The following is a 13,214-nucleotide window of genomic DNA, read 5'->3' on the forward strand; positions in this document are numbered from 1 at the left end:
GGGCCGGCGGCGGCGCGGGGCGGCGGGCGCGGGAGCGGCGCCGCGGAGGAAACTTTGTTACAACATGGAGTTTCCTCCGCCCGGGCTGGGGCTGCAAACATGGATCCCGGGCGCGGTTTCAAGGAACCCCTTAAAAGGGCAACGACGGCGGGGGGGCCCTCCTCCTTCTCCCTCCTTCTCCCTCCTCCTCCCGGCACCCGCGCCGCCCCGGAGGAGTTGGGGTCCCCGCCGAGCCGCGACTGGGACCGAGACTGGGAGTGGTGTTCTGTGGTTTGGCTGGGAAGGACACCCCCCTGGCTCCGTGGTGACCGCGCAGGGGTCTACGACACCCTGCCGGGTTCTCCCACACTCCCCCGCCCCGACTGAGAGGGCACGGAGAGGGGGATCGGTGCTGCTGTCGCCCTCCATCCAGCTGGCAGCCCGGGGATATCCCTCTGCAGCTATCCCCGGCACAGGAACACGTTCTCCCACGCTGGGTGTCCCCTGGAGGGACTAGCGGCTCGATGCTGAGGGGTCCCCATTGCCCCCCTGGGGCACACCCCGCATTGCCTGCACAGGCCAGCGGTGCCAAACAACAGGTGCTGGGGGCCCGCACCATTAACCGCCGCTTTTTCTGTCGTTCTGTCTTTCTCCTGCAATCCCACAATTATTTGGGCGATTAATAAGTCTACGTTATCAATAAATATACATTCCCCCGCCTTCCGCGGGGAAACGGGGCTGTTTCCAGGCGCTTTCTGAAAAGCGACTCTTGAGGGAGCTTGTGGGTGGCACAAGTCCTTCAGAGGAAACCCGCCCCTCACGCCCCTCAGGTGCAGAATCCTGCAGAACCCTGCGGGGCTCTGCCGGGGCAGCCTCTCCCCGCCCAGGCAGCGTCCGGCCGGGGGGCCTGTCCCGGTGACCGCTCTCGCCATCTCGGCGGCAGGAGATGCTGTGCGCCCTGTCAGCGCTGCCTCGAGGGTGCAGCAGGTTGGAAATTTCCCATCTGAGCCCATTTGAAATCTTTCCACCTCTCCCACCTGCGGTTTGGGAACTTCAGGAGCTGAGATCGCCTTTTCTGGTCCAGTAGGGACCCGGGGCACTGGCGGGGCAGAGATGTGGGCGGTGGCAGACCCCGGTTACCGCTCTATGCCCTGGGCTGAGCCGGCATGGCACGGTGGGAGCAGCCCCTGGGAAGCAGCGCTGCGAGGGGACCCGCCCCACCTCCCGGCGGGGCACAAGGGGACATGACACCTGCCCACAGGTGACCGCGCTGGGAAACGGGGCCCGGGACTGGGAGGTCTCCCACAGGGAGCTGCGATGCTGCGGGGCTGGCAGACCTCCGGCAGTACAAAAGCCGATTTACACCTGCAGTACCCGCACTGTCGGCTCCAGCTGGGAACATCCCGACACCAAGTGTCCCCGGGGAGCCGGGACACTCCATCCTGCCACCTCCTCCGCTGGTTCTGATGGTGGGCAGCAGTTGTGCCTCAGTTTTGCTGCCCCTCCCAGTACAGCAGCCGGCTCCCACATCAGGTAGCCACTAGTATCTCGTGGCCCAGTGGGAGGAAAAGGAAGAAAGAGGCTGTGCTTCCTCTGCTCTCTATTTTGGGCTGACATTAGTGCTCCTTTGGCCCAGGTGGAACTGGACAGGATGTCTGCCTCATCCCCAGCGTCTGGCTGGACTGGGCTGCTGGGGGATGCTACTCTCTGTGGGGACAGCTGCAGAGGCCAGGCACTTGTCCTGTCCAGGGCCCCTGTCCTTTTGGCTACATCCTCCTCCTCCTCTTCCCTCCCTGATGAGTCCTGCCAGGCCCTGCTAGTCCTCCAATTAATGCAATTAGAAAAGTCTCTGTACCAATGCCTGCAGCAGTATTTGGAGCACTGCTTCCAGTTCCACTGCCTGCTCGGGGCAGATTGGGCAGCTGGAGGGCTCAGGAAGGTGCTGTCCCTGTCCTGGGGCTGTAGGACAAGCCCAGGCCGGGAGTAGGCAGAGCTCAGCTGGATTGTTTGAGCTGCAGGGTATGGGCACAAGGCAGAAGAGCATCAGGCTCCCCTCAGTTGGGCCCTCAGGGACCCCTGTGTCCCACCCCACTGCTCCTAGACTGGGGTCCGGGATGCTTTCCCCATTCTCCAACCTAGCCCTGACCCTGGGAGCCCTGCCCCACCAAGAGCTGCCCCATGGCTAAGGGACCACAGAGACAAGTCTTGGAGCGGGACACTTCCTCGTAAGGGTGGGAGGGAGGCAGCTGTCCCTGGGCTGAGGGTGCTCCAGGTTGCAGGTCCCAGCTGGAGAACAGCAAATCCCACAGGCATAACGCCGCAGACCCCAGGCCCCCCAGCCTTCCGCACGTTGAGGACCACCCCGTTACCCCCCTACCCCTTGGTGACCCCCCCAAGATTTGTACGCCCGGGCAGGTGCACCCCGAGCTGGGGGCGTCTCCTGCTCCTCCTCCTGCTGCTGTGGCTCGGCTGCGCCCCCGGAGGAGGGGCAGCCCCCGCCTTTCAGGGGGCCCCACAGCCCTGGCCCCTCCTTCAAGCAGCCAGAGGCCGGGCCAGCGCGGAGGCGGGGGGGAGGCACCGCCCCACCCCGTCCGCCATCGCCCTTTTAAGGAAGGGGACATTCTTCACATAAACAAGAGCGGCCCCCGGGAGCGGAGGGGGGGTCCCTTCCCGGAGTGGGGGGCACGGGCTGGGGGTGCCCGACCCCCGAAATTCCCGCTCCACCACCGGCGGGCGCGGGGCGGGAAGCGCGAGTTTGGGGTGGGGGTCCTGGGGAGAAGGGGGAGCCTTGAAACAGCCAGGGAGCGTCTCGCAAGTGCGGAGCGCGGCAGGGGCCGAAGCGCGGTGGGACCCCCCCCCAACCCGCGGTGCGGGACCGAGCAGGGGGCGACGGCCGCCCCCGGGGAGGGCCCGAGCGGCTTCGCATCCGCATCTGGCGGTACCGGCAGGCGGGAAACGGCGCATCCGGGGCGGGAGGGCACGGTGGAGCCTCCCCACCCCCCCTACGGGGAATGCAAAAAGCTGGCGCTGAGCCCCCCGCGCCGCCACGGCCGCTCGTTGGGAACCCCGCCCCCTCCCCCGCCCGGGCAGAGGGGCCGTCCCCGGGGTACGGGGGGGCCGAGGGGGTCCCCGCCCCACACCGGGGCCACGCAGCAGCAGCGGGGCCGAGGCCAGCTTACAAACACGCCGTTTATCAGCCGTCCCCCTCCCGCCGAATTTCGCAGCACCCCGTGGGGATGGGGCCGATGGCGGGGCTGGCCCCGCCGGCGGTGGGGGCTGGTTAGCGGTCCCCGGCGGTAATTAGCGGTCCCCAGCGGTAATTAGCGGTCCCGGGGGCCGGCGGTTCCTGGCAATAATGAGCAGGGGAAGTCTCCGACGCGGCTCATTCACTGAAGCGTCTGTGCCAAGGGCTGGGAGAACCTCCCGCTGCTGTCCCACTCCCCTCGCATCAAGCCTGGACCAGCACCCCGGGATGGGCGGGGGTTGGGCGTGGGAAGAAGCGCTGAGCTCTAAGATCTTGCGGGGAGGTCTGCCGGTCTCTAAATCTCTTCCTTGCTGGGTGCATCTCTGCCTAAAAGGTGCCCGGACTCGGAGTGGCAGCAAATCCGTGTCCAGTGTGAGGACGCCGCGCTGGGCAGGGTCGTGGGGATAACAAGCAGGGGTGGGATCTGTCACCGTGTCCCTGTCGGCTCGAGGGCGAGACCAAAATTGAACCGGCTGTGGCGGCCCCTGGCCAGGAACCGGGCTCCGTGCGCGATGCTGCATGTCCAGATCTGCAGGGGTAAAGGGCACAGATCGATGAGCACCCAGCAGGGACACTGTCCCGCCCCTGTCCCGCGGTGCCGGCCCTACCAGGTAGGTGATGAAAGCCAGGTAGGCAGCCAGTAGCAGGCCCAGGGGAATGTGGTATTCCAGGCCGTGCAGTGTTGGCAAGAAGTCCACCACGAAGTAAACGTTGATGGCGCAGACCAACCCCGTGATGAGGGTCATCAGCACCTTCCCTGGGCTGCAAGCAGGGCAGTGGGCATCAGTGCCAGGGCAGGGCCCCCACCCTGTGGCCACTGGGCACAGGGGGCTGGGGGAACTGCGTTTGTAGGTGAATCAGACCCCCAACTGGGACATCTCTGCATATATCTCAGCTATATTTCACCCCATGGTAGGACTCTAGGTGTGGACTTCGGCCACCTTCCAAATCCAGGGCTGGCAGTGCCAGGAGGATGTCGAGGGTCCAGGGGTGCCCAAGGGACCAGATGTGTCATTGGGAGGATGATGAGGGTAGTGATGTGGTCTATTCTGCTCTGGCTGCCCTGGGCACATGGGAATGAACATACCCCTCCAATGTCCATACACTGATCGCCTCATAGCATGGGTTGTGGGGGCAGGATGGGCCAAAGGGAAAGTGCCTGGAGCCAGAACTCCCCACTCTGCTTCCTCTGTGCCTCCCCGTGCCCTGGCACTCACAGGCTGTTGCTGAAATCCTGCATGAGCGGGTGCAGGCTGGTGAAGGTGAGGACAGGCAGGACGGCAAAAGGCAGCTGAAAGGAGAGGGCAATGAGGATGTCACAGCTGGCAGGCTGGGGGCTTTGGAGGCAGGTGATGCCCTCCCACCCCCTTACCAGGATGCTCTGCAGGACGTTGAGCAGGTCATTCATGCCTGTGAGGTGGCTGACATCCTTGAAAGCGGCCACAAAGACAGTGGGCAGGATGGCAAAGGAGCGGGTGAAGAGCACCCGGGTGAAGCGGGACCAGCGGAGCTGCAGGAAGCCCTGGAACACGGCAGAACCTGCACCCTCGCTGTGCCTGGGGCACCGTGTCGGGGCGACCCCCTAAACCCTGCCTGGGAGCAACATCGGGGGCATCTCCCCCTCCTTTGTGCCAGGGCACTGAGCGAGCTCTTGCAGGGCTGCCGGGCCCCGCTAGGTGTCAGCTCTGACTCATTAACAGAGGATGTAATTAATTAGGGAAACACTGCGTGGGGCACCACAGGGTGCAGTGGGTGGGCACTGTCTCCATCTCACCTCCTGGGGAACAGGGTGCTAAGCAAGCTGCCACCCACGAGGTCCCTGCAGGAATGGTGGGCAATTATCTCTTCAAATACTCCAGGGGGGAATGTGCTGCCCATAGAACCCCTCCACCCAGGGCCCACCTGTGATTTCCCTGCTCTCAGCCCCTCCCTGTGGGGCAAGAGCCAGCATTTCTCTCTCTCACCTCCATGACGAACTGCCCCGCGTAAGTCCCAGTCATTGTGGAGCTCTGTCCTGCTGCCAGGATCCCGATGCCCCAGATGTACAATGCCACTGCCCCGAAATAGCAGCCCAGGATGACGCCCTGTGCAGGGACACTCCAGTGGGCACCCTGAAGTATCCCCTACCCCAGGCACTCCCATCAGCTGCAGCTTTCCAGTGGGGTTATAACTGCCCCCAGCCCCAGGGGCTGATGGGGAGAGTGATATATCCCCCAAATGGGAATGGGCACAGCCACTCACCCCCTGGTAGATATCCACAGAGACTGTGTTGTTGTTGGTGGGGAAGATGTCGGCGTAGTGACTGATGCTGCTGTTGACGCACTTGTTGTGCTGTAAGGCACGGCAGGCACGGGTGTGACAGCCACCCAGCAGCTCACACAGACACAGGGGCATCCCCACACGTCACGTCTCAGGGAATGAGGACATGCAGTCCCCAGGGGATGCTCGTCCTACCCATGTCCACAGCTGGGCACAGCCAGTATCTCCCTGTGGACTTGAGGTGACACTCACCACATCCTCATTTCGCTGGCAGTAGAAAGCCTCTCCGAAGACAGCCATGACAAAGAGGTTGATGAGGAAGGAGACAAAGAGGGCCAGGCAGGACTCGGTCAGGAAATACATGTTGGCCTCCTGCACTGCCTCCTTCTTGGTCCGGTCAATCACCCGTGTCTGGGCATAGCCAGTGACAAGGGGGTCACCCCTGTCCCACAGCCAGGACCAGCTGACCAGCTGGTCCCCACCAACTGTACCCTGAGGCACCCTGGCAGAGCAGTGCCCATGGCAGTGCCTTGATCTCACCTTGACCAAGGAGGAGTGGAGGAAGATGTTATGGGGCATAATGATGGCACCAAGGATGCCCATAGCCTGCAGCAGCTCCTTTCGCCCACAGCCCGGGCAGTGGGGCAGGAAAATGCCCTTCAGCACCTCCACCTGCGCTGGCCTCACCACCACGTACTGGGAAGCAGTGAGAAGAGGCACTGTGAGCTGCCATCCCCCAACCACAGGCTGGTACCTGTGGGGACACCATGTGGCAGTGTCCCTTGCCAGCCTTGCAGGAAAAGGGTTGTTCCCAGTTCCCCCCTTTACCTCATAACCAAAACTCAGGGCCATGATGGTGATGAGGAGGCCGAAGAAAGCCTCCAGTTTGCGGAGCCCTAGAGAGGTCAAGAGATGGGGTGGAACAGAGCAGGGGACACTAGTGCCACATGGGCACCAGGGCTGCCTGGGTGAGAGTACCCCCAGCCCTCAGCCTGGCACTCACCGTACTTATCGAGGAAGAGGAAGAAGAGAGTGTCCACGATGGTGATAAGGACCCCACCCCAGAGAGGGATGCTGCAGGATGGCCAGGGCTGGGATTAGATACATGGCCCTCTGTGGAGCAGGGCCATGGGGGAGGCTGGGGGTCCCTGTGGGGAGGCTCACCGGCCAGCTGAGAGCAAGCTGAAAGCAATGGCTGTCCCGATCACCTCCTGCATGTCGGAGCCAATGATGGCGATCTCAATCATGAGCCACAGCAGCACGCGGGGCACCTGGAGGGGACAGGGCACCATGCGGTGCCTGAGCCCATGGTGGCACGTAGCTCTGGGCAAGCTGGCACAGCATCCTGTGTGCAAATCCCTGTCTCCAGGCTGTAGCAGGCCATCCAGAGCAGCATGGGGACCCCAAAAGACCTCTCTCAGCTTCTTTCACACAAGACAATCTCAGGATGAAAGATGGATGCGATATCTGAGCCTGTTCCTCCCCTCCTCATCCCTGCCCCAGTGAGAGCTAAGGATAGGACCCATCTGTCTAGATCTTAGGGGGTTGAGGGAGGTGGGGCAGAGGGATGTGCCCAACCCTCCTTTTGGGGTCCTGTCATTCAGGATCTCCTTGTCCGTTCTACCCATCAGGATCTTGACACTTAGACAGGACCTCTAACTCTCCCCTCCTCTGTAATGTGATCCCTCCCATCGAGCGCCCTCAGCTTTCTGCCCCGACACGCACAGGCTTTCCCGCGTCTCGGCTTCGCGTTTTTGTCCCGACGCCTGGCTCACTCCCGCGGGGGACGCTCTCACGTGTCCCCAGGTCAAACCAGGACACTGAAGTAGCTGTTTACCACCTCTCACCCTGGGCCCCGGTGCTGCAGGGGTGTGGGCACTAGGTGGGGAACGCTTGGGGGGCTTTGGGGAGCCCCTGAGAGAGGCAGGTCTCTCACAGCGTCTTCCTGCTCTTCTCCAGCCCTGCAAGTCCCTGCTAGGAGTCACCAGCCCCAGCACAGGGTCCACCCCAGACTGTGATCCTAGGGCCCTCTCCGTAGTTGCTCACCTTGGGGTAATAGAGGTAGCAAATCTCAGCCAGGTCCTTCCCCGTCACCACGCCTAGACGGATGGCCAGGCGCTGGCACAGCAGCCCCAGGATGGTGGCCCACAGCAGCACCCACAGCAGCTGGGGGCAGGAGAGACTGAGCACTGGGCAGGATCCAGCTGCTGGGGGATGCCCAGTTCAACCAGGGGTGCAGGGAAGAGAGGGGGAGCAGGGGCTCTCCCAGGCCGGTCAGAGGGGTGCCCTCTGTGCCGAGGGGGGCCACCTCCCTCCCCCGTGGCCGTCCCGCTCCCGGGCTGGGGAAGCTGCCATGGGCAGCCGTTGGCGCTGGAGAGGTTACGAAACCCCGGCTGCTTCCTGAGCCGGGGCCATGCTCACCTTGAATCCCGCCAGGGCCCCGCACTGCAAGTCTGACTCCACGTTGCCTGGGTCCAAGTAGGCGATGCTCATGAGGAAGCCGGGACCGGTGAAAGCCCAGAGTTTCCTAAAGCTGAACCCAGGCTGGGACAAGGCAACAGGTCAGAGCCAGGAGCTCCCGTTCAAACACAGTGCCTCCTAATTGCACATCCAATTCCCTTTAGCCCAGTGCTGCCCGCAGGGATGTGTTTAGCACATGGAGGTCATTTTTCTGACAGTTTTGGAGAGGGAACTGCTGCCCCCAGCCTCTCCTTGTTAGCAACAGTGCTGGACGGGCAGTGAGCCCTGTCTCACCCATTGGACAGTGGTTTGTAGGCAGTCCCAGGGCTGTCAGGCTCTATTAATTGCATTCCGTGGGATTCCGCTGCTGGTCCTCTGCTTTTGCTACTCCTCCTGCTTAGGGAATACCATTCCTTCCCCTTCTCTGTTCCACTGCCCTGAGACCAGGGGGGATGGGGTACAAAACTGCCTTGGGGAGCCCCAGTGGGCTCATCCATGGGTGGCCCAGGAGGTGTGTGAGCAGTGTGGTGATCCTTGTGGCTGGGTAGCACCTCACCCCATTGTCTTAGTTTCTCCATCTGGAAAACTTTAAGCATGGAAACACTCAGCCTAGGGCTGTGACTTGCCTGACCTGGGTCTGGGATGCTGGGGGCATGTCCCCAGGGCATGACCAAGACACATATTCCCCACTGCAATGGGCCTTTGCCTCCCCACATCCAGCTCTTTGCAGCACTGTCCCGCTCCCCCACCCTCCCTGAGACAGCCTTGTGGCGCCTACCCCACCGCCCTTGGGGATGCTGATGAGCTCATCCAGGTAGGTCTGGTCCCGAGTGCCAGGGCGCTGCAGGGGTCTGGCACTCCTGCCAGTGCTGTAACTCTGCTCTTGGCCCCCGTTCAGGGACTTGCTGAGGCCTGAGGTGGATAAGGAAGAGGAGGGGAGGTGGCAGCCTGCCAGGCAGACAAAGGACACTGGTGGGCTGGCTGCCCTGGTACCAGCTTCCTGCAGTGCCACCTAACCCTGCCGATGAACCCCATGAGAGACAAGCACTGGTTTTCCAGGGGACCATGAGGATGGCTATATGGGATCTATCAAAGGCTACCCAAAGGGATCAGATGCCATCTCCAGCTCAGGTGTCCCTAAAAACCCCTGGTCTCAGCCCCATCTTCACCAGTCCAAGAGCCAAGTGCATTTCTGGGCAGCAGGGACAGGAGGGGACTCTTCTCCCGCTCCTGCTGCTGGATGGGCATAACAGTGAGGACAAGAAGCTGGTACTGGTCTTGATCCCCCTTCTGCAGTCCACCCACATCCTGGGAATTGGTTGAATCACATTCCCAGCCTTGAGGGAACAGAGGATGGGGCAGGTGGGGAATCCCAGGCAGGCTGGGGGGGATGATGTCCACTGAAAGATGGAGCACAGCCAGGGGTCCCAGGGTGAAGGGAAGAGAGTCTAGGAGATGAAAGGAGGCACAAGGGGACCCAAGAAGTGTTGTGAGGCTCACCTGGTTCCAGTGATGCCATGAGTGGACCCACTCCAGCTGCAGTGCTGAGGCTCCCTGATTTCACCACGAGTGCAGTGCCTGCTGCTCAGCTTTTAAAGGACCCCCCCACAGTTGTGTCATCCCGCCCCTCTGGAGGAGAGGAGAAGGACAGGAGAAGGAAGTGCTCCTTCCCTACCCCTGTGAACACACAGTCTCGGTTCCCCCCAGTGCCAGGAGGCCCCTTCCCTCCCCTTTGCCTCACATACATGCAAAGACGAGGCACCCTCACTGGGGCGTGGGAGCATGTCTCCATGTCACTCTCCATCACGTGCCAAAGGTTCTGCTTGGGTGACTGGGAGGACAGGGGACAGCGTCCCACAGAACGAGAAGGGAGGGCTGGCCCCATGAGAGTAGGGGAAATGCCATAGAAGTGGGAGTGAGGAGGAAGCAGGCACGTGTTGCATAAGTAGATCAAAATGCACCCTTAGCTGCTGGGGGAAGCACTCAGCCAGGCAGGCTCTGTGGCACACGGTGCCCACATCACTCTTAGGTGCAGGGAACCTTTATGCCAAAAATGGGGTGCCAGTGTTGCAATGTCAAGCTGTGCCAACAAAAGTGGGGCACCCCATCCCCAGGACCCTCATGGTTGTGGAGGTGGAAGGGGGAGCAGCTCAGGTGCTCCCATGGGTGGCTGGTTAGTACTGGCTGCCCCTCTAGGGTACCCTTCTGCCAGCCACAGGGAGGTGGGCAAGGGGTGTCCCCTAGGAACGCATGGGGTGGCGGCAGATGCAGGGATGTGAGCCTGGCCCTGCACCACAGTATGTCCCAGGCACCCTTCAACCCCTAACAAGGGCTAGAACAGCTGGGAGGGGGACAGGGTCCCACTCAGAAGACACAGTGGGGCTTTAGCACACAGCTCAGCTCCACCTGCCCTCCCCAAGCCTCAGGTTCCCCAAAGCAAACAAGACTGGACAGGCAGTGCCGGCTGCTTTATTTGCTGTCAGCTGGAGAGTGTCCAGGTGGGGAGTTGGGGAAGGGGCTGGCAGCCTCACTGGAAGCATAGGGGGTCCCAAAGGGCCGCTGGTGGGCAAAGAATTCTGCAGCAAAGGAGATGGGGTCATGTGGCTGCTGGAGGAGCAACGCCTGGAGGAAGTCAGACAGCAGTGCCCGGACCTCGGGGTGCTGCTGGAGGTAGGCAGCATGGGATAGTTGCAGCTCATCCTGCAGTGGGGTGGACAGGGTGGGTGAGGTAGGCATGAACACACATTTCCCCCTTGGGCACTGTGCCAGGGAGAAGGGGACAGGAGCCTGGATCCTTTCCCATGCTTAAGAAGGCATGAGGAAGGATGTTGGTCGGCCTGCCCCCTCAATGTGCCTCCTGGGCACACAGGGGAGACCCTGCTGGAGACTGGCACAGCCCCATGTCCCCTTGTCCGCACGTCCACCCATCTTACCTTCCTGTCCAGGAAACAGGAGTAGAGCTGCATGTCTTCCTCCCAGTCCAGGGGCTCTTTGGGGAAGGGGAGTTTGGACTCAAACCTACCTGGCAGCAGAAAGGCAGGGCAAAGTGTTCCCACTTGTCTTCCAGACAGCAGGCAGGGGCTGCCTGTGCTGGGGGGCAGGGGGGGCACAAACCTCCCCTGCTCAGTACCTGACTTGCTGAGGATGGACTCATCCTGTTGAAGCATCAGCACTGGGGAGCCAACCTGCATCAGCTGAGCCAAATGCCTGAGAGGGGAAGAGCCCTTGACCTCCCCATCCTGGGCCCCACCCGACTGGCAGGGCTGGGGTGCCTCTGACCAGAGCCTGCCCTTACCCGTTGGGGAGGAAGCTGCCGTGCCAGACAGTGGAGGCGCCGGTGCTGGTGTGCACGGCTCGCTTGATCACCAACACCTCTGTCTCTGCCGAGCCCACTGCCTGCCGCTGGATGCCCAGGGCAGACTGGGGGTGGAACAGCCGGGGGTCAGCCTTGTCTCAGAGTCACCCCTGCCCCCAGGTGCCATCCCCTGCTGTCAGACACATTCTGTCCACTCCCACTTCCCACATCCCACCCTGGTATCCCCAGCTTGACCCAGACCCCCCCGATCCCACAGGCCCTCCTGACTGGTGGCTCACATAGCTGGAGGTGCAGAGGTCGCCCTCGGTGTTGATGGCTGGGAAGACAAGGTCGGCGGGCATCGTCTGCCGGCGTGCCAGCACCCGCAGCAGCAGGAGGCTGGCACCCTCCAGCAGCACTCCCCGCAGCTTGTCCCGGCTGTAGGAGAAGCCCAGGCACTGTGGCTCTGCCTGCAGAGAGACCTGTCTACCTCATGGGACAGCCACAGCTCCAGCATCCCCAGGGAGAGCCACCCGCAGAGCCTGGGGCACCCCTGGTGAGACAAGGCCAGCTGTACTGCCCTCTCCCAGGATGTGACCCTGCCCTCAGCCTCACCTCTCCCTGCCGCAGGGTCTTCATGACAGTCATGCCATGCTCGTGGCTCACAATGTGGGTCGTCTTCTCTGTGGGGTGTGGTCTGAGCTGCGGGAGGGGCGGGAGGCACGGGTGGAGGGCAGGGCAGGGCAGGGCACCCCCTCCTCTGAGGTGGCACTCTCCAGCGCTGCTCTCAGCCGGGGTACCATTCCAGATGCATTGAGGGAAACTCCCCACCCCAGCTGCCACCCAGAGGAGGGGATGGGGACCAGGCTGGTGGGGCAGAGCTGGAGTCTAAGCTGACAAGGGACACCAGACTACCCACAGTAGACTTGCAGGGGACACAGCCCCGAGGAGGGCACCACTGCAGGGCACACCCCAGGCCAGCAGGTAGGACACAGGGAAGGGGACATGCCACCACCATATCAGTCACCTCCAAGCACTCCTGCTCCTCCTGCTCCAGGGTCTCCAGCTGCCAGGTCACATAAGCTGACAGAGCAAAGCCATGCTCAACCAATCCTGTTGGCACTGTCCCCATTCCCAGCCCTGGGGGCTGCTGGACAGGGATGTTCCAGCCCTGGGGAGGAAGGAATCTCCCAAAGCCACCCCGGCTCACCTTTGAGGGTGCTGTTGACAGGCACACCATCCTGCTTGCCTCGGAACCTGGTTTGCACCAGGATGCAGCTCTGCACCGGCTCACCTTCCCGCTGGTAGGGTGCCCACTGGGCTGCCATCCACCACTGGCCCTCTGCCTTGTCCCTTAGTGGGTCCCCCACGGCCACCACTGCCAGCGTCTCAGCAAACAGGCACCACTCCAGCTCTTCCAGCCCTGCACAGAGGGGCGGTGACCCCAGCTCAGAGGGACAGTGACCGCGAGGAGATGGTCACTCAGGTCACTCCCTCCCGGAGTGGCTGTCGCCCCTGCCCAGTGCCCTCCCTGTCTCGATTCCCCCCCTGCAGGCCGGGCCGAGCCCTCACCATTTATCCCGCTCACTCCCTCACTATCCGTCCCCCACCACCTTTCACCGGGCACGGTGTGGCGGGACAAGGGAGGCTGGAGGGGGCACGCACCGATGAGGCTCAGGAACTCGGCAGCAGTGTCCGCCGTGGTCGGCGTCTCCCGTGCGCTCTCGAGAGGGGGCTCCATGCCGCGCCGGGGGGGCTCCTGCTGCCGGACTGAGGGGGCGGTGTGGCTCCCCCGAACCGCGGTACCCGTCCCACGCGTGGCCCTGGGGGGCAGTGGTACCCAGCCAGCCCCTGCAGCCCCCGGCCCCTGTGGCCCGCGGCCTCCCCCGGCCCCGCCCGGCCGGGCCCACCCCGGCGCCCCCGACGCCTCCTCGTCTCCCAGGCAACGCCCTGGCCCCGCCTCTTAAAGGGGCCGCG

At 62.9% G+C, this 13,214-nt stretch overlaps 2 protein-coding genes across 6 annotated transcripts; both read right to left on the reverse strand.

Moving 5' to 3' along the window:
- Positions 1-3,164: 3,164 nt before the first annotated feature.
- SLC11A1 (solute carrier family 11 member 1) lies at positions 3,165-9,649 on the reverse strand. The gene is made up of 15 exons (XM_063400762.1): positions 9,443-9,649; positions 8,721-8,854; positions 7,904-8,026; positions 7,529-7,648; positions 6,647-6,753; positions 6,486-6,556; positions 6,311-6,378; positions 6,023-6,178; positions 5,735-5,893; positions 5,465-5,554; positions 5,188-5,307; positions 4,596-4,745; positions 4,441-4,514; positions 3,832-3,985; positions 3,165-3,752 (listed from the first exon to the last, which is right to left on the reverse strand). The coding sequence occupies exons 1-15, from the start codon at positions 9,459-9,461 to the stop codon at positions 3,651-3,653; spliced, it is 1,647 nt and encodes a 548-aa protein (XP_063256832.1). The 5' UTR covers positions 9,462-9,649; the 3' UTR covers positions 3,165-3,650.
- Positions 9,650-10,185: 536 nt separating this feature from the next.
- Positions 10,186-13,144, reverse strand: CATIP (ciliogenesis associated TTC17 interacting protein). Of its 5 annotated transcripts, none has more exons than XM_063400765.1 (9): positions 12,903-13,144; positions 12,448-12,660; positions 12,265-12,320; positions 11,853-11,939; positions 11,537-11,719; positions 11,238-11,362; positions 11,073-11,149; positions 10,876-10,960; positions 10,186-10,642 (listed from the first exon to the last, which is right to left on the reverse strand). In XM_063400765.1, exons 1-9 carry the CDS (start codon positions 12,976-12,978, stop codon positions 10,339-10,341), a joined length of 1,206 nt encoding a protein of 401 aa, XP_063256835.1. In that variant the 5' UTR covers positions 12,979-13,144; the 3' UTR covers positions 10,186-10,338. The 5 variants fall into 5 exon arrangements, with proteins under 5 accessions (XP_063256835.1, XP_063256836.1, XP_063256837.1 ...); XM_063400766.1 differs by having other exon boundaries at positions 11,537-11,707; positions 12,903-13,143; XM_063400767.1 differs by having other exon boundaries at positions 10,261-10,642; positions 10,876-10,964; positions 12,903-13,143.
- Positions 13,145-13,214: the final 70 nt, after the last annotated feature.

The sequence above is a fragment of the Prinia subflava genome, chromosome 6 (assembly GCF_021018805.1).
Source record: "Prinia subflava isolate CZ2003 ecotype Zambia chromosome 6, Cam_Psub_1.2, whole genome shotgun sequence".
NCBI lineage: Eukaryota > Metazoa > Chordata > Aves > Passeriformes > Cisticolidae > Prinia > Prinia subflava.